The 25282-nt window shown below is 34.7% G+C and overlaps 2 protein-coding genes across 25 annotated transcripts in view; one reads left to right on the top strand and one right to left on the bottom strand.

The window, feature by feature from the left end:
- LOC105833385 (dystrophin, isoforms A/C/F/G/H) overlaps positions 1-25282 on the top strand; it is a 459023-nt gene that overhangs the window by 38882 nt on the left and 394859 nt on the right. The window lies entirely within an intron of this gene.
- Positions 12139-14912, bottom strand: LOC118644706. 4 transcript variants are annotated; one of them, XR_004962452.1, is made up of 3 exons: positions 13211-14903; positions 12795-13020; positions 12139-12434 (listed from the first exon to the last, which is right to left on the bottom strand). XR_004962452.1 is itself a non-coding variant. In XM_036283843.1 (3 exons), the coding sequence occupies exons 1-3, from the start codon at positions 13227-13229 to the stop codon at positions 12232-12234; spliced, it is 306 nt and encodes a 101-aa protein (XP_036139736.1). In that variant the 5' UTR covers positions 13230-14912; the 3' UTR covers positions 12139-12231. The 4 variants fall into 4 exon arrangements, 2 of the variants coding, with proteins under 2 accessions (XP_036139736.1, XP_036139735.1); XR_004962453.1 differs by having other exon boundaries at positions 12801-13020; positions 13211-14902; XM_036283843.1 differs by having other exon boundaries at positions 12907-12990; positions 13211-14912.

Genomic DNA, 25282 nt, shown 5'->3' with positions numbered 1-25282 from the left:
CCTCGGGGAGAGTCGAGAGACGATGACGTAAATGCCATATTGAATGCCTCCTTCGAAAGCCCCCCCTCTCCTCCTCCACACTCGATGTTTCTCCCTCGCTCGACTCCGGTAACGCGAACGATAAATGTCTTGATAAATGGAGCGTCTTGACGTGTAGCGTCACGATTCATCAACGGGAAGGAGGATACCTCCAGCGAAACGCGATTAACGCGGCCATCACCCGCTAATTAATGAACTAATTAGTGATTAATTCTCTCGCTTGCGCGGGAGATTTTCCTAACGCTCGGGAAGTGCACGGAAGTGTACGTACGCGACTATTTGCGCGCGAAAGTGAACGAAGGTAGGCACAAGTTCACTACGTTGATCAAAACAACAAAGGCGAATGCTGCGTCGAGAAAAGTCGTAAATACGCGATAAAATGGTGATGTAAACCTATCACTTTTTTTACGATTCTTAAAAGGATTCCAAAGCAAATTATCGATAGTTTTTTTTTTATTAGAAACTATCTTTGAATTTCAAAGAATTATAGAATTACAATTTTTTTTACGCAATTAAAATATGCATAAAAATAAAGAGAGCAAAGTGGGATTTCATACTAATAAATGAATAACGCTAAAAATTTTTAATTAAGAAATTTTTTCGTTATTTACTTTCGTGCGTATTTTATAATTGTGTAAAAAAACTGTGCAATTCTGTAAAATTAATTTAAAGATATTTTCCAGGGTTGGATGTTTATGCGTAAAATATGAATGAATATAATCTATATTACGTGGTATACAAATGTAAACTATGTAATCTATTTATATATCAAACAATAATCACTAGACTAGAAGATTCAAACTTTATTCGAAATAGTGGAAATTTTATTCTATTTTTAATATTATATATTTTTATTTTATTGATACTAAAGCTGTTTATATTAACAATTTATATTAACAACTTATTACTTTTTCTATATTGAGTTATTATTCAATTTAATAATAATTTACATTGCTCTTATTGTCTGTATAAAAAAGATTCGTGTAAATATAACGTAAGCTATACGTAAATAAATAATACAGACGCAATATTGAAATTTACGACATAGCTCTGATATTTTCTAAGGCCGGATCTACAATAGGTGTAGTAAGCTTTATGTCATAAGAAATTGACCAATTATAATCGAATATGAGAAGAATAATCGAATATAATTGGTTAATTCCTTATGGCATAAGGCTTACTACACTATTGTAGATCCGGGCTAATAAATGTCGGTAATGTGCTTTAGGTGATGTACACTCTAATCGTGATGTACAATTTTGTTAATCGCACATTTCTATATAACGTGAAAAAGCAGGCGCGGACGGAACGTACTTCCCCCACCCCCCCACTCTCTCACCGCTACGAGTGGTTGTGCTACTAGACGCACTCATTGTAAACATCGGTCGCGACCGCGACGCAACGGTCGCGTGGGTCAAGTCGGACGGAGCTCAGTCTATCATTACCGGGCACATGTACGGGTCTGAATCACGAATCGTCTTCCGTGTTTTATTACGATTGATAATTTGGTGATCGCTGTTTTTCATATTTTTCACTTGTACCTTGTTCAATACGTTTCGTAAACTCGGTCGAGCGTTACGTCGATTTCGAGCAAGCAGGTTAGCTGCGTGATCTCTGCTTATAATTGATTACTTTTCGTTTTCTCAATTCTTGGAGCTAAGAAAAGGCAAAGTGAAAATTAAATCGAGACCGGAATTAATTCCACAACGGTGGAAATGGATATATATTAATTGCGTTAAAGACAGTGGCGTGATGTTTCATGCAAACGACGAAAATTCCTGCCAGGATTGTCGTCGCAAACGACGCAGATTGAATTCAGAATGAAACGAGAACACGAATTAGTGGAGATCCGTTACCGGATTATTTCCCGATTTATCGAGATACGCAAATTTGCCAAATTAACATGCTTTTCACCGCCCCACTTGACTCACGCAGTCTCACGGTACGTTCAGTTGGCTTTGAAGTACACGGCGTTTCGTGTCGGTTCGGCGTTTCGTCACGGGGGTACTCCGTTCGTGTCCCGCGTCTTCTTCTCTGTAATCACGAGTGCCGGGGTAATCGTGCACCCTCGAACGTCCGGAGCGACCGGATCGAGTGGCGATCCGTGCGGGAGTCGAGGATACCGATCAATCTCGTCGCGTAAATCGTGATGCGCGATGATAATCGACAGTTTTCTCGCTGCCGGTCGGGCTGCGAAACGATGGCGCGGCGACTTTTCTGGAATCGGCGTGAAGCTGCCGCTTCACCTTCGCGCGGGTGTGTCGCGGACGAGACGTGGACGAGGAAAGCGCGGCCGTGTTTCCTCGTGTTTATCGGACAGGCGCAATAAGTGTCGGGAACCGATGATCGCGTCGCGTTGATTAATCCGCGGGATTCGCGGTGATTGGCGTTCCTCCGGCGTTTGCGTGTGTGCGTGTGTGTATGTGAGCGAGCAGCCCGCCACAGGAACGACGAGACGAGAATGGCAGAGTCGGTGGTGCTGCGTCCGGTGAGTAGATTTACTCATTTTGCATTTTTCGTGACCGCCGCAATTTTGTGGACCCGTTGATCCGCGAAGCCTACGTACGGCGAGGGTTAATACTTATGTGTGACGTAGTTTTAATCTAGCTTCGCGCGATTTTTGGTATTTTTACGTTGTAAGCGCCATCTCTCGTTTTTCGACATCACGATATTGTCGACGACCGGCGACAGGACGATAAACCTGTCGTTCGTAAAGTGTAGCCGATTCTATATTTAAAGCTGAATAAAGAAACGGTGCAAAATGATTCGCTATTAATTAATTATCCGGCGGTAATTATCGTGCGATTTATGAAACGACCTGTTTTAGCTACTTTAGGAAGCACTTAGGATATCTAAAGATATCCTGTCAAGGATATTTGCAGAATATATCTGGAGGTTATCTCTGAAAGATGTCTAAAAAGTTTTGGTTGGAGATAATTTTGTAGAAAGCACAGAGTTAATTTCTATTATATTATCGGGAGAAATCGGGAAAACTTGGAGTTTGCTGATGGGAATTTATTTTTTATTCTTGAAAATTGAGGATTATTATGGGATTTTTTTGGTACTCAGGAAAAGTGGTTAAATTGAATTATATTTTTAAATTTAGTTTTATTTCTCTTCTTTTCTGACAAAATTGTTTTTTAGGTTTTTTTTTCTTGGTAAGTCGATTAGCAATAAATATAGCATACACATCGACGTACATTCTCTTGTGAGTTTTTATTAATAAATTAATGATAATACATTGTTCTAAAATATAATGATAAAACATTTTCGGTTTAATCACTTTTCGAATTCTCTCATTTGTGGTGAGCTAAATTTATATTACGGATTTATGTTAAATGTAGTTTATATTATTTTTTGGGGGGTATTTTTTCAAATTTAATTCAAAATTTAAGTGGCTTTTCCTTGCAATTGTATGATTATGGAACATGAAGAAGTATAATAAAATAAATTTATTTTAAAGCTGTGAATTGAAAAATACAGAAAAAATTAGTATTAATTTAACAATTATTATCTCGTATATGAAATCTTTAAAGAATTTAATAATCTTAAATTTTAACAAAATATTACATTTTTATTTCAATATTATAGAAAATCTAAAAAACATGATAACCAAATATGATTTTTGATGATAATAGATTGGTACAAAAAAAAGATTAATATTAAAAGGTTCTAATTATTTGTTTGAAGATATTGCTACTTTTTGTTTAATATTTTTTTCCCAACTCAATGAAAATTATTATTGAATAATGAGAATATATTTTCCTTACTAAAGATATACGAAATTTTTTATATAAGCGAATTATATTCGTACAAGATTAATAAATTGTTTAAAGATGTTATGTTTTCTTGCTTATATAGAAGAGTAGATTTGAAATTAATTTTTTTCTGTGTAATTTTATTTGGAATTTTGAAAATTTTGAGGAAATTCGGGAATTCTTAGGAAATTTTTGTTTTACAAAATTTTAGTAAACATTGTAGAAATTTCTAAAAAATAATTATATATATATATATATCTCTTTCTCTCTCTGAAAGGTGTTTAAAAATATTCTCAATATATTTATCGAATATAACGTGTTTTAGATTTTTATTCTCAAGACATCTTTAAATATTTGAATAATGTTTTAAATTGTTGCGTAAGACATTTAAGGACTCTTGCAAAATTAGCTAAAATTTTATAGTACATGTTTAAGTTGCTGACAGAGTAGAATTGAAAAAAATACTTTGTTGCAAAAACACTTATAAATATTGAAAAAAGAAGATAAAATTAAAACGGAAAACATCTCTTGTTGAATATTGCAACGAAATCCCGTTGTTGAAATGTTCAAATCGGAATAAATAATAGAGCATTCTTTTTTTAAAAATTGTCATTGTCAACCAGCGGCTCTTTCTTTCTCGCGAGTATCGATAATAATTTCAATATCTTAATGAATCACGGCACCTGAATTCCCTGTCTCGCAACTTGTTCGACCACACTTGACATCACCGCGAAGTCTCTCGGCAGGTAAGAACGACACCTCTTGATCCCTGACGGAAGGGGAAGGAGGTGATGCGAAGGGGCTGTGATCGTCTGTCCTTATAATGAGCGGATAAGCCGGCTAATGTAGTGGTGGAGCCAGACGGAAGATAGCTCAAGCGTTACCGTCGCCCATTTCTCTTGTTCACCATTTCCACTGTTCATCCTCCACCCGCGTGTCGCCGCTTACTTTCACCCTCTCTCCTCTCCTCCCTCTTCACCTCGGTAACGTTAACGTACCGAGATAGAATCGGACTTTGTCCGGGACACAAGTTTGCACCCGCCTCTCGTCGTCGTCGTAACCGGGACGAATTCACACACACGTATGCGGGAATGGGGATGTAAGCGCACCGAGTGGGTTTATCGTCTTTGCGTGGTGGTGCATGCGTGTGCCTCACGACATACACGTACATTAACACCGCGTGATTATCCCTTAATTGACGCAGCCCCTCCAAGGTATAATCCGTCCATTCTGATTCCGGGCTTTGCCGGCGGTGTAAAAAATTACTTCACGCAGGTTCGAGCGAATTCTTGTGTAAGCGGAAATCCCAACGTGGCGCTTCGCGTGACTCGGTCACGTATTAAAACGTAATCACGGGCAAACGGACAAGTACTAAAACGCACGTGAGAAAGGAAATTAGCCTTATCGTGTAATATTCTTAAGATCGAGATAATGCCTGCCCTTTGCCCTTACATAACAGTAAAATGTTACACGAAAAACACGCAGAAAAAAAACCGTTATAGATACATTTTTATTACGAATCGCACGATTTATAACGATAATGGTCGTAAAACATATAGTGAAAATTTGTAAATTGGGATACTTTTTTAAATATTTGTTGTTTCTATAATTTTATATATTTTGTTTATTTTTTATAGAGTATGATGTACTTTCTTTTTTATTTATATTTTTTATTTATTGTTATATTGGTATTTATATTTATATTTATATTGTAACGTGTTATTTAATAATGTGTTTACATAATAACTCAACGTGTGATTAAATTTTACGGGACATCACTTTAATTACGTTTTTGTATCTTTAAGATTTCGCTTTCTGTGTAAGACAGTTGCTAAAGTGATTTTAGAACTACAATCTACAGGACATTGCGTGTAATTAATAGTTAATTACCGCGCACTACGGCGTCTGCTTATTCGTACCTTAGGTAATCGGAAGACTTCCAATTATGAAACAATTAACAGGGGGATTTGCCGGTAGTTGGTTTGCAGCAGAACGGGCTAAGCTCTATAGATTTTAATTGACGTTCTTTTATGATAGACAGATAAAAAAAAAATTAAATCTGCACCAATATAAAAATACTAATAGTTTGCATGATAAAACCAATTATGCGCAATTAAAGATGGCGCATTGCGTATGTATTTAACGATATAATTATGTAAAACTTTTGCAATTGCATTGATAAATGACTGGCCAGAAACCAATCTTTCTTCGAACGTGAATTTGGCATAGTTCGCTACTTTTCTTCGCATTAATTAATTCTTCGCAAACGGAAATTTCACGCAGAATTTCGTCGAGGTTTCTTAAGTAATTAGAGAAAATATGTGTGTTTCGATTATATTGTATTATTAATAAATATATATATCTTCGTCGCGTTACATATCGTTACGAGTATGTGAAAAGTTCGTGGACGCAAAATCCCGGAAGTTTTAGTTTCGAGCCGCGAAGCGATTCCCCCTTGCAAATAATCGATCAGCGAGGAAAATCTAGATGGGTAGCTGGTTTTTCATGGCTCCCCGAAGAGCTCAGGGAGTGAATGGGCCGTCAGTTCGCGGCACCCTTCTCATATCTTTGCGGAGCCACGCTTATAGATCCATTCTTCGTCGGTATTACCGCAAACGCGTAACATCCGACTGAATCCGCGCATTTTGCTCGATGCCCCGAACTTTCTCTCGCACTCTTCCTTTCTCTCTCTTTCTCTCTCTCTCTCTTTCTCTTTTTGTTTTTCACTTTGATCGGGAATAATAGAATTTGCCCGTTTCAATCGCAAAAGGATATTGAAAGCATCTCAATGCCTATACTTCGTACGGTTTGTTCGACCGAGTATTTATAAAAATAAAATAAGATTATGAAAATAATATTCTGATAAGGAAGACGAAGATTGTGAATTATTTACGAACTGAGAATAATTTCAAGATATATTTTTAAAATATGTAAACATATGCCGAATTTCAATGACCATTGTAATTTGTATTGCGAATTTCGCTTCTACAGCGAAATATTATTTAACCGTAAAACAACTGAAGGAAATTGCTATTTTTATATTATCTTTAATAAGAAATTTACACGTTAAAAATATTGAATACTACTTATATTTAAGATAAAGTTTGCCTTGTTTGTCGTGCATTAAATAACTATTACAATGTTGAGAGTGAAACTTGTGCAAAATCGAAGGGATGTACACACGTTTCTTCTACGATGGACCGTAAACGTTACGTGGACAGCGAACAGATATCGATGCACAGGTGAGCGATAGGTATGGAGTGCGACACGTATTTCATTTGGGTGTAGATCGCGTATTCACGTGATGTAAAGCGGATTAGAACTGAGCTTTCGTGGGACCGGACATGATATTTCGTCGTATTGAGCGAAAGCGGATTAGCCGCGTTCATGGTGATGCCGATTAGTCGCATTCATGCTGATTAGCTGAATCCATTGTAAACCATGACGATGACAACAATGAAAATTACATTAAGTCAGAAACAATTGTTTTTAAACAATATATTTGGTGACAATTGCGTGTAAATGCGCATTTACACTGAGAAAAAAGTTATTAATTTGACTAAATTTAAAAAAATATCTATAATATATAAATTATAATCAATCTAATTAGCATTGATGATACTAGCTTGTATATATGTAAATATAATTGGAATAGCGCGATAAATCAAAGATTACCGATGTTTTTTTATATAAACGTTCCAAGATTATCCGTAAACGCATGTTAGAGACGAGTGTGATGAGCGAGTATCATCTTCTATTTCCACATGTTTATTTTTGTATTTCTACGGGTCGCTATCTGTTTAGTCGCAAAATCGATATGCACATCCGAGATCGCGTCACGTTTACCGTACGTCGTGTAAAATGGATAAAAATTTTCCGGCATGCGACTCTCAGGATTCGGAGACAAATGAGAAATGTTGGTGGCTGTTGTGGGGTGGTCGCGCGCTGACGCCGGGATTGTACTGTATGACGCCGTGCTAATTGCACGACGACGTTGTATGGGGGAGAGGTAGCTTTTTATGCCGCGACTGCTGATGACATCCCCGCTGCGCGCAGCTGACCCTCTATTATTTCTCGTCGTCGGTTTCCTATCGGCCGGGCGAAATCCTCTCTTGCCGAATCGCACGTTCAGCACGCCATGAATTCTTGAGTACGAGAAACTCACTCCACCTTCGGTCACTTGAACGAGAATATTAATTCCATTTATCTAGCGCGTTTATTAATAAAGGCGGGCACTCGAATATTTGTGCGACATCTTAAATATCTCTCATTATTATGCGGATTATTGTGTCCGAAATTCTTTGTTCTTTAAAAAAAAAAATTGTTTTCCTTTTTTTCCTATTCGCATTTGTATCGGTTTTCTTTCAGATTTTAATTATATGAAGAGATATTTTCTTTTTGGAGCTTTTTTTACGTTCGTATCTGCTGTCAGATTTTTTGTTGATATGAAATAAAAATGTTAAATAAAAATAATATTTCACAGCATACATTCTAGTTTGGTAAGGGTTGTAACAGCATATTGAAATGTAGAAGCATGAAATTAGGTGTAATGTGTTATACTTGCTTTGTGATCAGATCATGATCACAAAGATAAAAAGAAAACGAATATATATACATATAATATGTATGTAGAAATGTATATATGATTCTTACTATCACAGTGCAATGCATACATGTGGAATACGTGAGTGGTGAATACTATTATATTACATTCCGTTCACGTACACGATAAAATAGAAAGGTAGCGCGAACTGATAAGATAGAAGTTAACCGTGAAGTTTTATTGCATCGTCAAAAGTCGCGTGGCTTTACGGGTTGGTTTGGTCGCTTCGTTTCCTGTCGATTCTCGTATTGATTTTGTGTGCAAATGATATATGATGCGGCACACTTTGATTATGAAGCGAGTGAAAGTAATTTTGTTAGACTTTAATATAATTTCCGGCAGATGTACATTTCTCGTACAATGTAAGAATTTTATTAAAACGTAAAACAAATTTGTGCAGATGCAAAATAAATATTTAGAATATATAAATATATATTAAATGAATATCCCGCAGCAATCTAAATATTTGAATGGTTAGCTACAATATACGTTTATTTTAAAGTAATTAATTAGTATATAGTATCGTGAGAATTAAATGCATATTGCATATATGTATAGTTGCCGAATGATATACGGCGTGACATTTTTTTTATTGGCTCAGCTGGCTATACGGCTGCATCTCACGTAAAAGCTGAATATATCCCATCTCCATTCCATTCTCGATCGCATTCTGCACTCTCGAAGGAGGGATGATTCAATTCGACACAGAAATAAGGTTTCTCGTCTAGGTAGAGATGAGGGGGAGAGTATAGATTTTTGCAACATCAACTGCGCATTTGGACTGTTAGTCTAGCGAGCCTCTTAGTCCCTTTTTTCATACGTTATATTCTCTGTCGTACTATTTCGTTCTCTCTTTCTTTCTTTTTCAGTATGTCCGACTTTTTTACATAGTCACTAGTACTTTGTTTCTGATTTTTTAATATAATTAAGTTTCTATTAATAATGTGAATAATTAAGTTATATCACAATATAACAATAAATTTTCTTTTTAAAAACACTCGTATAGATTAATAGAGGGGAAAAAACGCTTTAAAGCTTACCAACTTTGCAAAGATTGAGTAAGATTCGTGTAAATTTTTTTAAAGTTTGTTCTTCATTTTGACGATTACGATATTTATTTGATGTTATTGTTAATCAAGTCAACATGCTTGATGTAATCGATAACATTTGAGATGCAAATGAGTTTCCTTTTTAGTTAAATTTAAAGTTTTCTCTGACGATTTAATTTCTTGTGGTAAATTTATTTATCGTAGATTTTGTATATTATGCTAAATGAGATGTGTAACCGTGCTGCACTATATTTCAATGAAGCGTCAAAAGGAACTTTATGAATAATTCGCGGTACCCTTGTATATGTACATTGTGCAAATCGGATACGACCTGAAAAACGTAGCTGAGAGAACATAGTTCGCGAAGTTTCTAGCACTGGCATTGACACAACAGTTTTATTTATACTGTTTATTTTTATACTGAGATATTCTATAAAATCCTATAAAAAAGTTCTTGGTCAATGAAATTAACAGAAGAGAAGTGGTAATTCTCCTAGTTACACCTTATACAATAACTTTGTCAATAATCAATATTTTTAATAGAAAATTTAATTTCTATTAGATTATACAATTATAAAATATCTAATACTTGGATGTTATTTATAAAAATGTGACGATACTGGATAATGGATCGAAGAGAAACAGAGATAGTGAGTTTTTCACAAAATAAATTAAAAAAATTGGTTTTGTGTTTGAAAACACAAAAAATTACATATTTAATCAAAATCAAGAGAAAATGTTGCAGAATATATGCAAATATATGTACGTAAAACGTAAAACAAATTTGTGCAGAGACACATGAGAGCTTTTCAATATGTAGACTACAGTTATTTAAAAATCCGTAATATATGTTATAATATAAACTATGGATCAGCAGCAGAACAATTAACTTATCGAATAATTATCTTGATATGAAAACTTCGAAGAAAAAGCTATGATAGATTGAAATATTTGTGGTCTTGCATTAGTAAAATCTTTTATTGTTTAACTTTGTATAATTTTAATATGTATAGTCGAATAAAATGTTAAATAACAAAGAAACCTTTTAAATGTACATACATTTGTGTAATATATAATATTCCCAAGTTTAAAAAGTATAAGGAAGTATGTGCAATTCACTGCTAAAATATACCACAAAAGTTTTAAAATGTTTAAAAGTAAAAATGCTTTTTAACAAATGCCGATTGTTATGTATTTGCATGTAGTGTCACTATATAACTGTCGGGCTATACTAAAAGTATACAAATTTCCATAATTACAAATGTTTCCGTAATTATTAAAATTCTTTATTGAAAAACAAAGATATTACGAATGAATATCTACAAGTGCCATAACATCACTTTCTCCTGTGTGCAATTAATAAAGACGTAATCGAGTGGTATATTAGCAAATAATTTATTTAAACAACAGGAAGTACTTCGATCATCGTGATATAAGTATCACAAAGTCACATTTTGACAAAAATAATAACTTCAAAGTTTGCAACTATTTATCACATAGTCGTGCGGATAATCCATTGACGAATTCCAAAAGGGGAGAGGGAAAATTTACTCGTCCATAAAAAATAGTCGAGTATCAGAACGAAGAAGTACAGTAGCCCGTAAATCACGTACAGACGCATTACGAAATCAACCGATGGCGATTCTTGGCTTTCCCAGAGGTCCTTCATTTTATTGGACATAAGGAATCCTTGCGGAACAAAATCGCTTCGCAATTCACTCGCTTATAACTTTCGTGTAACGACGCATTCAGTTTTTGACCGCTTTTGAGACCATCGCGAGGTGCGACGTTTTTTTTCTCCTCTTTCTTTTTCTTTCTTTCTTTCCTTCTTTATCTGATTGCTTTATTCTTGATTGTTCGCTCGAGACAGACTCTCTCGATCATCTGATCCGTGAGAGATCGCGACTGAGAAGCGATTGGGTGCTGGTACGACGAGTCATTCGAGTTTTATCAGGATTGCCACGGTTAGGTCATTTCCGTGATGACTACCAATTTCCCACGATCCAGGTTCCTGGCTAACGAGATCAGTCGTTTCGCGTCAAGATCGACGACGTTTTTCTCAAGGATCAGCACCTATGACTCGCTCGTAAATTTATTGCAAATGGCCTCTCTCCAAACGTACTTTTGTTGCTGCCGATCGAGTAGATGCTTGATGCGACAGCGATAAAAGCAACGATCGATCAAGAGGTCAAGAAAACCTATATCTTATACCTTATGAACTTCAAAATATGCATGTTTCTAATATTTGCATCAACTATCTTGAATAGGTTAACCGACACGTTAAAAATTGTGAAAATGTAGTCCAAAAATTTTTGCTATTTATACGAAAGCCCTATAATGAAATTGTTCTTAATTTGATAAAGAAAGTTTTGTAGAAATTTTTATTATTAGTTTCTTATAAAATAATAATATATGGTTTTAATAAATTTAGAAGGATCTCAAAACGATTTAAAATCTTAAAAAATAAATGCATTTTTCAGAAATATTTAACACTTTGCGCAGATAGTAAAATTAAAAAATTTTGCATTAGATGTATATTTTTGTTGAATTGTAATAAATTTGACGGTGAAAAACTACTTACATATATATAAATTTTTAAAATTATTTGTGTGAATTTCTTAATAATTTTTTCATTTATCTAAAAATAGCTGTCACACATATTTAATATTTTACAATTGATACTACTCATAAATTTTTATGAAATTTAATCTAAATCAGTAGTTATTGAATTTGTGACATTAAGTAGAAAAACCAAGATCACTTGTAGAAAGACTATGCAATTTTACATACGGAGGAATACGTACGGAAAAACCTGTTCGTTAGTTTTTGTGTCCGATTCGATAACGAGGCAGCCGCTCTTTTGCAAAAAGTCTTTGCGTTGAAGAGATTTGTGCCGTCGACTCTTCGATACAGGATATTCTCCGATAAAACGTGAGTTGCGTAAGGATTCAGATACCGTCTGAAGAATGCTTGACAAACAGCAATCTAGAAATAGAATGGTATCGTCGTTTCCATGCTCTATTTTTGGTGCATTTGTTAAAGTGCGTTATACATATGAGGTTATTGAGAAAATTACAGTTGCATTAGAGAAAATATTTTGCCTTTAACATCGTATAAATGTGTGTACGAAATGATTGTTGAAATATGGCTTTGAATAAAGTATATTAATCATTTTTAGTTTATAATTTAAATTATTTATTATTATTTATTTTAATTATTATTTATTAATAACACAATATGGCAATAATTACTTATTTAATGTTTTTTTTTAAATAATTAACAATTATTTGAATTTTTATTGTTATTGAGAAGTTCTATTTACGATCCAGAGATAGATTTATTCACATGTACTTATTCGATAAATGACATCCGTTTTATTTTTCATCTTTCGTACTTCTTTTGCCGGATACCCATTAAAGGATCGTTATGTGCTTGATAAATAATACTTCTCATTAACCTAACGTCAATGATGGTAATGGTTCCGCAATTTTATTCTTCTTCCTAGCTGGTTCATCGCGAACAATAGCGATAGCTTTGCAGCCTGGAATATGGAGCGGCTTCGTATTCACTCCTAACAATATATGCGTGAATTTATTCATGACTATCACTTTTTATTGAATGATTTATATTATAATGATAATATCAATTGCTAACCGCTTGCCAATGAAAAATCGACGAAGCAATTTATTTCATATTAACGAGAGAGGAAGAGGATATCGATTATACGAGAGAGTAATGCAATTGAATAATTATTTTCTTACCCGCTGTCAAAATGAACATTAGTGCGTTGAACTGTTCTTTCTTTATGGTTGCAAGCTTGTATTATTGTTTGTAATTATACACATATCAAATTATAAACCGTACTATTTTTCGAAGAGACTTTTTTTGAAGAGCGTGACAATTTAAATTTGATATGTAAAAACGTCACAGTAGGAGATAACCTCTGGTTTTTTTATAATTATATTTTTGTTTCTCGAATTTTGTTTGGTATTTCGAATAAAGTTTACGTCGAAGTTGAAAGATAGACAACATTGCAATAATATAATTTTTTTCTAATCTCGGATGATTTACATGTTGAAGAATTAAATTTTTCTCACTTTTCTCTAGAAGTACACGAAATTATAGTTTTTAGAAGAAACAAAGTTTATACGATAGTGGTTGAAGTGTCGTGATATCGATAATCGATTTTTGCAAATTATTACGTCAATATGAACTAAATTGCAACATGCTTTCGTGCCTTTTTGAAGGAAAGTCAGAGCTAAGGACAAAATATCGACAGCGTTAAAAAAGGCGACTGAAATACTGCTTGACATTATCTATTTTCAACATATATATACATCGATTCGAGTCCATACGCGTCGTTCGATGTCAGCGTCTGCGCCGACGATTCTCCTTTGTTCTTGTTTAAATAGAGGGTGGCGGCCAAAAATGGTTCGGCGACTCTGCTTTTATCGTACCTCATTTCACAAGCGACGACGCGTTTACTTCGTTTTTTTTTTTCATAAATCCTGATATAATATCGTATGGCGAGGCATCGTTCGCCTCTTAAACATTTTTCTCGCTCACTGACATTAGCTTCGCGAAATTGTATTATCTCTTTTTTTCTGTTACATTATTTGCATAATGATTTTTATATTACGCGCAACCCGGTATATAATGCTTTTTTAATGCTAAAAACGTTTAAAGCTTTTATATCTGGAAAATTGTTAATGTTTTACGTCCGTATAAAAATTATATAAATACATTTTTACTGTGATTTAGAAATGATACAGAAATATGCAATGATAAATAAATAATATTAAGTTTTTTAAATTATATTACCTTTCTTGACATTAATATTTTCTGGTACCATATATGTGGTAATATTTGATCTATCTTCAGTTTAGTAATGGAATTATTACATTCTCTCTCTCTCTCTCTCTCTCTCTCGTTTTGTTATGTTACATGTCAAGTCTCGAGTCAACTGAGAGTTGAAGTTAAAGTAATAATGCATTTCTGTCGTCAGTGTGATAACAATATGTCGTCGAATCTCGTGATTGCGCGAACATCGTAACGTTGGTAGAGGCAGTACCTTGAGAATACAAGTTCTGACTTTGTCGCCGCAGCTTAAGCCGCATTCATTATGGGTACCAGCCATCAAGCTGCTTCTTGGTCCCAGGTAGTATGTTAGGAGAGAGTGCCAGTCTAAGCAAGTGTAGTGACGGCGGTCAAGCTTGTAATCTGACGGCGGTGGGTCGTCTGGTCGGTCGGCCGGGGTAAACGGTCCATTAAGACGACGGGGTAACAGTTAGTGGCCGTGCTGCAGGAAGCAGGCAGTTTACTAATGCGGGAGGAAGGAAACACGGGAGGGAAGAGCTCCGCAAGAGCCGTTACCGAAGCGAACTCTAACAGTGGCTTTACTACCGAGCAAACTTGGAGCTTCGTTCTAACTTTTGTTATATTTTTATACAAAATTTTTTTATAAAAAAATATATATTGCTTTAAACATATATTTGGATTATTAAATTCGTGGTGCCTAATTAGTACATCTTCAATAAATATCTTTGCATTCTTTATTATTTTTAACTCGATTCGACTTGGTTGCGTACGTTACATCGAATTAACACGGTTGGTAGTTTCACATGAAGGTAACACGTGGTAGCGGTGGGCATGTGGGAAATGTAACCAGAGATTGCTGATGCAGAGGGTAGCCTCTTAAGCGTACGCGTCGGGGTTGCTCGACCTGTACGAACCGAAGTTTGATTACTGTTTTCACAGCGAGGCCACGATGTGGGCACATACGTACCAAACTAACAAACTGGCGTGTATCCGTATTACCGTTTTGCGTACAGTTGAGATTGAGTGTTTCCCAAGGTGGTTCCTTTGTACAGCCTTCACCTGTTGTTGTCGCTTGCACCGTAGCGTAACGTGTATTTAATATTGACACTGCAATCCATCTAATGCATTTAATAATACGCGAATAACAATGGAAAAATGAGTAGATATTTATTTGTGAATATTTAAAGAAATTTAGAAATAATTTTACCTCTGTAATAATAACATTTGATGCTAATTTTCTTACGTTTTAATTTTTGTATATTTAAAATCTGAATATTTGCGCGAAAGTAATTCGGTAATCTTTGTTTGGAATTAAGAGACTGAAGATTTGAAGATTTCTTGTGTCTATGTATATTATTGAAGAAATTTGCGAAATTTAAATTTTTATCTTAACTTATTTACCTATATACAATTTACATTTATTCTACATAACGATTTCACAAAATAAAACATTATGCAAATTTTATCTATATAATTTTGTAGTGTTTTGGTGCTTACTGCTTTTCTATTTCTGTTTGAATATTTCCTTTGGGACAATTCAGGAAATGAAGCCCGTAGAGGACCAAGATTCAGTCAACTTTGGTGCTGTGTTTGTATTATTGTTGTCTACTACACAACATACACACGTTTGTTGCTAAAACAGAGGCTTTGTAGAAATTTCAAATAAACCCGAGTCAGTGCAGCACGCTGAATAAGATTGTCTTTTTATAGTTTTTTCTTTCACGTTGGAAATTGAATATTTAAAGTTAAATTTGTTCTCATTTTACGCATGATCTTCATTTTATTCATGAGGCTTTTAGTTCAATCGACATGCACGGAATCTATTCTCATAAAGAAGTTTAACAAAACGTGGCACAGGTCTTCGTTCTTCCTGATGATTATTCCAATTTTTAAAGTGCATATAATGGTGTAATATTACTATTAGATAATTGTCACTCATTAAGAACTGTACTTTTCATAATTTTGATAATACACGTTCTACATTAATGTCGCTATTATGCGGCGGTGGTATAATTTTAATGGTGGACGGTCTCTTTTATCGATTAGACGAAATTCATTACGCTACGCGAGTATTCCAATTCCTTCGTCGTTGTAATTATGTCATGCTCAACTTTTATATTTGATCCTATCACGTAATTATCGAATTTCGCACAAACTTATTCCGATCTTCGCTTCCCCTCCTTTCATCTCTTCGCCTCACCTCCTCATTGTAGCTGCGCTTTCGTGCTCATTTCTCCTTTCGTTTTGACCGGCGTAATGAATTCGAGACGATCATGTCCGCAGGGAAAACTTCTCTAGTTTTCGGGATGAAAAAGAATACTTCCCGAAGAGGAATAACGAGATTTGAGCTCAATAAACTTTGATTTTGCCCGCACGCGATTACTTCCGCACGAAATCTTGTGGGTTACGACTTAATTGTTCGCGTATGTATTGTTAGTAAATGTTTTGCTTCGATAGCACAGAATATCTATTATGGCACTGTTTGAAATGGATTCTAATTATTCCGTTTTCCTTCGGAAAACAATGTGAATCTAGAGAGAATAATTAATAATTCGATCCAATCAAAATATATTTTGAACGGTTTCTTAGCACTTGTTTTTATAGAAAAAAGTATGGGAGAAGATAAACAAATGAGATAGAATGAAAAATCGAATTTTTTACTAAAATGCAAATTTTATTAATTTTTTTCTCAAGAAAAAAATATGAACGTTTAGAAAATGTGTAGCATATAAAATTTAAAACTTATGTACAATCTGTTAACGTTTAGAAACATACATATTACATGATTTTTTTTATTAAAGGAGAATATAAGTAATGAATATATTTCACTTTCTTTCTCGCTTTATTTTTACCTCAGTGTTTCTTGGTTTTTATGCTGTTGGCAAGAATATATATTACGATCGTATTCTTTCTTTTTTTTCTTTTTTACCTTAAGAACTTTATATTGAGTTCTATGTGTATTTTACGGTTTGGTTATGCACATTGCATTTACAGTACATTTGATTACGAAATACCACGCGTACGTGCATGTAATGGTGCATTGCAAGTGGCAAACGTAAAAGCGCAAGTGCTCCGCGCGATATCGGAGTTTCCTCTCTCGTATTCTCATTCTCTTCTGGCGCCTCGGTGCGATCATCTTCTGCGAAACTTCAGAACGAGAAACTGCGCGAGGCGAGGAGGTCAAAGGAGAAGTGAGAGGCACGGGGGAATAATATGCGACGGCTCTAGAATCCGTAGTTTCGCACGGGAAGGGAACAATGGACAAGATTAATGGCAAATGGGGCGAGTGCAGGGCAACGCGGAGGATGCGACAGGGGCACGCGGAGGAGTGGCTTTGCATAATTTGTCTTGCAGTAATACCTGAAACTCAGTGATGTTAGATTGATCCGCGAAATTTGGACATTGGAAACAGCCAGCGAGAGAACTTTAGAGTACTCTATTCTATGAAAACTGTAAGGCTATATTTAAATGTAATTATAAATATTTTATATCGGTAGGATAATATTTGTATCTTATGTGTCTGATTAGATTATTGTTGGAGCATTCTATTTCTTTATTCTATCTTTGTTTTTACCTCTATGAAGCTGGCTTTTGTTTTTATAAGTATTTCATATGGAAAATGGCATAATCAATTTTCTGATGGCATAATTAATTTTATGACATAAATATTTAGACTCAGTCTTAATTGAATAATTTAATTAATGGACATGTCTAAATAGAAAGTTGAATATCAGAAAAAAATTTTAAATACTAAAGTTTTTATTATTTAAATTTATATTTTACATTTTAAATAGAAACTTAAAATATATTGGGTGTGTGAAGTTGGCACCCCTATGGTACAAAATCGTAGTTCTGTTAAGAGTTCTGAATTATTCAGAACTAAAGGAAGAGTTCCTGATAGGTTTAAAAAAGAGTTCCGTTCGTTATAACATGGAACTCACACTTTGAAAAATGGGGGTGCCAACTTCACACCTAAAATCAGCACCGAATAGTTCTAAATAATTCATTTGATTTCTTTTGACGAGTACTAGAGTTCCTGATATAAAAATTTTTTTTTCCATTTTTCAAAAAAATTACAAAAAATAAAAAAAAATTAATATTAAGCAGGAATAGTTCTGAATAGTGTATTTGATTCCTTTCGACGAGTTCTAGAGTTCCTGATAAATAAAAAACATCAAATCTTTATAATTGTTTAAAAAATCACCATCGAAAGTTATAACATCATTAGCAGTGGCAAACCTTCGAGTTCGAATAATTCCTTAATTACTGTTTGGATCGTCTCCACCCATAATAATTTCTTGTAGAACTCTTAGAATATCGTCCAGAACTGCCGTCAGAACTACTGGAACTTAAAAAAAATTTTTATCTGCACTTAGTCGATTTTCGCGCGAGTCGCACCTTCGAGATCGAATAATTCTTTAATTAGTGTTCTAATTGTCTCCGCCCATAATAATTTCTTGTAGTATTCTTAGAATACTGTCTAGAACTGCCGTCAGAACTACTGGAACTATTAAAAAAAAATTCGTCGGCACTTAGTCGATTTTCGCGCGAGTCGCACCTTCGAGGTCGAATAACTCCTTAATTAATGTTCGGATCGTCTCCGCCCATAATAATTTCTTGTAAAACTCTTAGAATACTATCTAGAACTGCCGTCAGAACTACTGGAACTATTAAAAAAAAATTCGTCGGCACTTAGTCGATTTTCGCGCGAGTCGTATTTTTGAAGTCGAATAATTTCTTAATTAATGTTCGGATCGTCTCCGCCCATAATAATTTTTTGTAGAACTCTTAGAATACTGTCTAGAACTGCCGTCAGAACTACTGGAACTCTTAAAAAAAAATTCGTCGGCACTTAGTCAATTTTCGCGCGAGTCGCACCTTCGAGGTCGAATAACTTCTTAATTAATATTCGGATCGTCTCCGCCCATAATAATTTCTTGTATAACTCTTAGAATACTGTCTAGAACTGCCGTCAGAACTACTGGAACTCTTAAAAAAAAATTCGTCGGCACTTAGTCAATTTTCGCGCGAGTCGCACCTTCGAGATCGAATAATTCTTTAATTAGTGTTCTAATTGTCTCCGCCCATAATAATTTCTTGTAGTATTCTTAGAATACTGTCTAGAACTGCCGTCAGAACTACTGGAACTATTAAAAAAAAATTCGTCGGCACTTAGTCGATTTTCGCGCGAGTCGCACCTTCGAGGTCGAATAACTCCTTAATTAATGTTCGGATCGTCTCCGCCCATAATAATTTCTTGTAAAACTCTTAGAATACTATCTAGAACTGCCGTCAGAACTACTGGAACTATTAAAAAAAAATTCGTCGGCACTTAGTCGATTTTCGCGCGAGTCGCACGTTCGAGGTCGAATAACTTCTTAATTAATATTCGGATCGTCTCCGCCCATAATAATTTATTGTAGAACTCTTAGAATACTGTCTAGAACTGCCGTCAGAACTACTGGAACTCTTAAAAAAAAAATTCGTCGGCACTTAGTCGATTTTCGCGCGAGTCGTATTTTTGAAGTCGAATAATTTCTTAATTAATGTTCGGATCGTCTCCGCCCATAATAATTTTTTGTAGAACTCTTAGAATACTGTCTAGAACTGCCGTCAGAACTACTGGAACTCTTAAAAAAAAATTCGTCGGCAGTTCTAGACAGTATCGACTAAGTGCCGACGAATTTTTTTTTAAGAGTTCCAGTAGTTCTGACGGCAGTTCTAGACAGTATTCTAAGAGTTATACAAGAAATTATTATGGGCGGAGACGATCCGAATATTAATTAAGAAGTTATTCGACCTCGAAGGTGCGACTCGCGCGAAAATTGACTAAGTGCCGACGAATTTTTTTTTAAGAGTTCCAGTAGTTCTGACGGCAGTTCTAGACAGTATTCTAAGAGTTCTACAAAAAATTATTATGGGCGGAGACGATCCGAACATTAATTAAGAAATTATTCGACTTCAAAAATACGACTCGCGCGAAAATCGACTAAGTGCCGACGAATTTTTTTTTTAAGAGTTCCAGTAGTTCTGACGGCAGTTCTAGACAGTATTCTAAGAGTTCTACAATAAATTATTATGGGCGGAGACGATCCGAATATTAATTAAGAAGTTATTCGACCTCGAACGTGCGACTCGCGCGAAAATCGACTAAGTGCCGACGAATTTTTTTTTAATAGTTCCAGTAGTTCTGACGGCAGTTCTAGACAGTATTCTAAGAATACTACAAGAAATTATTATGGGCGGAGACAATTAGAACACTAATTAAAGAATTATTCGATCTCGAAGGTGCGACTCGCGCGAAAATCGACTAAGTGCAGATAAAAATTTTTTTTAAGTTCCAGTAGTTCTGACGGCAGTTCTGGACGATATTCTAAGAGTTCTACAAGAAATTATTATGGGTGGAGACGATCCAAACAGTAATTAAGGAATTATTCGAACTCGAAGGTTTGCCACTGCTAATGATGTTATAACTTTCGATGGTGATTTTTTAAACAATTATAAAGATTTGATGTTTTTTATTTATCAGGAACTCTAGAACTCGTCGAAAGGAATCAAATACACTATTCAGAACTATTCCTGCTTAATATTAATTTTTTTTTATTTTTTGTAATTTTTTTGAAAAATGGAAAAAAAAATTTTTATATCAGGAACTCTAGTACTCGTCAAAAGAAATCAAATGAATTATTTAGAACTATTCGGTGCTGATTTTAGGTGTGAAGTTGGCACCCCCATTTTTCAAAGTGTGAGTTCCATGTTATAACGAACGGAACTCTTTTTTAAACCTATCAGGAACTCTTCCTTTAGTTCTGAATAATCCAGAACTCTTAACAGAACTACGATTTTGTACCATAGGGGTGCCAACTTCACACACCCAAATATATTTAAATAATAATAATATATTTTCCAAAGATTTTGGATCAAATCATAATATTATATAAAAATGATAGATATGATTTCCTTTGTTACATTGCTTTTAATAATCTTTGATGATTTATTTTTTTTTAATGTAGGCACATTCCAAATAACATGCAATGTCTAAAATACATCAAAAAGATGTCTTATAAACATGCGTGCTGTTTATTTTTAGAATAATTTTTATTATCGATATTATTTATTTACGCAAATGCATTGCTTTTGATGACTCTATGCATAGTGACTGAAGTTCTGAATAATTTTCCTTTGATATTCGTTTGGTTGTAATTACGTTACGAATATTTTTCAATTTGTTTATTTTCAAGTAAGCGTGCTTTAAGAAACGCAAACATAAGATAGTAAACGCGGTTTAACGAAGAGAATTCAATGTGTCTTCGCGGTTATTGGTTAGGCAATTTGTTTCTCGTTGGCCATCTTGCTGCTGTGGAAATGGGATATCGAAAAAATTCCGACCGCCCATTTGCTTCGCCGCTTGCCAGAGCCTTGGGTATAGATCGCGTGAGATTGACAGTCGTTTTATTCGCGTGGATGAAAACCATTTGCCGGCATCGGCGATTCACGTTAAAAGCAATCTGCAGCCGAAACGAAGCGGAGATTTTAATAGTGAGGAATTATTTTTTTATTGATCGGAGACACTTTTATTTTAGACTATAGAAAGAAGAGTATCGAGCAACCGTGTTGCTTAAAGAAGCATCGGGAAGTAGAAGTTGATAGCGCGAGTTCGTTCACTTGGTATACGTGTATGTATGTGTCATCTTTTTCGTTTGCAATTCGTTTGGTTTGCACACGCGATTTTCAGGAAGGAGGCGACGATGATGCACTCCGACGGTATCGCACGCTCCTCTTATGGCGTGAAGAATAGGATATTGAAAAATCCCTGCCTTTCATTGACATCCTACCTCTCACCCTGCATCACCCCTCGCTTGCTAATGGCGCCCTTTCTCGTTCGCCACCGCTACTGAGGATGAATGCGTGAGGGTGCCACGAATGGTAGCAGGTGTGCCGTGTAAATTTATCGCGGCGGAAAGCTCGACTTATGAGTGCTGGTTGAGATTTGAATCAAGTGAAAAGAAAGAAACTCTGTCCTTCGGTCAATGATTAATTTTCTCAACACTTACAAATTCACGTATCGTCAAAAGTTTCTTTTTTTTTTTTTTCAAAACTTGTTACATTTTTCGAGTTTTCTTTGTCTCATCGATTCTAATGTCATCTCTAAGAAGTAATTGTGCAATTTTATTGCTCGGTTTGTACGATTTTTACAATCTTTTACATTATTTTATAGGTTTTTTTCTTTCTTCTGCATAAAGCATAGTTGGTTTATAACAATTTTTTTATTCTATTATTTTAAGAATTTTGGAAAGTATTGTTTCGCATGTATTCTGCGGTTGGATAATGATAAGCATTTTCGTTAAGTCAAAACAGTTCTTTAAAAAGTTATAAGAACTAATGTTTTAATGAATCGACTTTAAATTAACTCTGCATTTGAACACGGATTACTAAAATTGATTTCTTTACGATAGTTATAAGTAAGTGTAGCGGTTTCATTAGAAATGATTTCGCCCAAATTTATTAGGTATAAATAATTAATATTTCATATTTTAATGTATATATTGATTTGTAATTAATATATTTGTTTTGTTCGCTACTTCTAGTCAGTGATCGAAAGTTAGTGATCAAAATGGACTGACTTTTATACGCGCAAACAGATGTTAGACGATTGAACGAGAAAAGTATCATTTCCATTAGAGCTCGTTCACCTAGAGAATTCTTGCGAAACCCGCCATTTGTCCCATCGCGATATCGACGCGATCGATTTCGCTCGAGTTTATTTTCGATAGAGCCGACCGACTGCATCTGTGGCATTCCATATATCCATAGCAAGCCACCGCGGGTTAACATCGGCTTCCAAACACTCGTACCCGCAAGCCGCACTATCCTTGCGGCGAAAAGTGTTCCCGTACGATATCGGCATGACCACGGTAGGCGGAGATAGAGGTAGGAGAATCGGTGAGAAACATTTGAAATCAGTGTGTTCCTCGGGGACACATCGTAAATCGTGCGTTCCGTTGTTGGCGTCTTTCCACATGCTACCATCATATCCTCCCTCTTGCTTCTTCCTGCTGTGTCTTTCTTCCGTTGGCGCGCGCGAAGATCCGAAGAAATCCAAGAAAAATCGCATTATCGCTAACCCATGAAACAAAAGTCCCGGAGAGAGAAAAAAAGGATCAGAAACGCTCGCGGCGAAACCTTGGTACACAAGCAAATTGTTATCTTTTGTTGTCTGATTGGAGTATTGACATTTTGAGAGATTTGTGTTTTATATTTTTATATAATATGTTTATTCTACGATTGGCGAACCAAGATAGGCAATTTTATTTAATTATAGCAATTATTTTGCACTTTTAAAATTCATAACACAAAGAGAATGCAAATTCACAAAATTATAATTAAATTTTAAAATTATATAAAACGTGTAATGAATTTACATGTTTTTTTTGTTAAATGCAACGAATACGTTGATGATAAAAACTGATATTTTGGCTTTATATACATATTTGAATTATCAACATATAATTATTATTAAAATATAATTTATTTCTTTCATATTTTTATTTATAAAATCATTTTAGACATAACTTAGTTATAAGTTTCATCACTTGAAATATTGCAAGTTTCAGATATAGTGTGTGCATTTGATTTATCTATGTATCAATTAACACTTGTTTCAATTAAATTTTCAATCAAAACTGACGAAGAAAAAAATACGTCTATATTTTTGTCATACGTTCTGATATGTAATTTCATTTAGAGCAACCAATCATTCATTCTATTAACTTTTTGATTGTGTAAAACATACTGAAAAAAACAATTTTTTTTGTATCTTATATTTTTATAAGAATATCTATTGAACTCTATATATTTTACATTCTGATCAAGTAATGATAAAGTTATATATTATTTTATATATGTGTATATCATAAAAATTTAGCACTTTTTAAATATTTTATTATTATAATCAGTACTAAATATTAGAAAGAATTAATATTGTTATATTTGTGTAACTTTGCTTTCATCTTTTAATTTATTAATATAAAAGAAAAAAATAATAACAATCATATCGTTTAATGTTTTGTTATTTAATGCAAAAATAAATAATCGTCGGCGTGTTTTATTAACCGTGGAAGTATCGTCCTATCACAATACTGTGATTAATTTTAAAACAAGTATCCGTGTGAAACATTTGGAAGAAGCACAGTGATTGAAAAAATATATGCTTTCCGTGTATACGCTCTTGTATACGACTGTCCAGTTTCATTCGCTATTCCAGCAATATATTTGTACGAGCCTTCGCAATATTCCCCATTTTGCTTTGCAAATGCAGCTGCCAACAAACCGAGTATTTTCTTTTGCTTACTGAAAGTACAATTTTACCTACGCAGGATATAATGATAAATATCCTCTATTACATTTTCAAATAATGGCGTATTATTTGTACGGTAATATAAACACGGTCATAATTGCAATAGTATTTTAGCTGTAAGTTTTGCAGTTCCATAGTGTTAATGCCTCGTCAATAATACTCACGTCAGAATGTGTTCTGTTACACGTGAGATCCCTATAGCGTACGGAAACCCCAGAGATACCGTTGCCGAAATCTCGTGTTACGTTAGTATTCATGAGCGGGAGTGGTTTACCGTACGCGCGTCTGAGCAGCTATTTGGACGCCGCTTTGACATAGACCAGCACTTGTTTTACGGTAGAAAATAGAATCTTGACTATGAGAATAAATGTTACTGACACTATCAAAGTTACGGCGCGCACGCTTGCTTTCTCGTCGAAGCATAATGCTATATTGGAGTTGATTTGAGGAACGTATTAAGAATGCAGAGAGAAGTACCGATAGGCATATCGCATTGCACTTTAGCATAAGTGCATTAATATTCAGGAGATTCCTCCAAAGTTAAAGCGAATGAGGAATGTCAGTGCTGTTAATCGACTGTAAGCACTGGGATCGCTTCCGGGGAAACATTTGCAAATTGAATCCACGCTGGTCTGCCGAATAAATGCTTAATGGTTTG

The sequence above is a fragment of the Monomorium pharaonis genome, chromosome 3, assembly GCF_013373865.1.
Source record: "Monomorium pharaonis isolate MP-MQ-018 chromosome 3, ASM1337386v2, whole genome shotgun sequence".
In the NCBI taxonomy this organism is placed as follows: Eukaryota; Metazoa; Arthropoda; class Insecta; order Hymenoptera; family Formicidae; genus Monomorium; species Monomorium pharaonis.
Note: the sequence above shows the minus strand (reverse complement) of the source record. Positions and strands in the feature narration are given on the sequence as shown.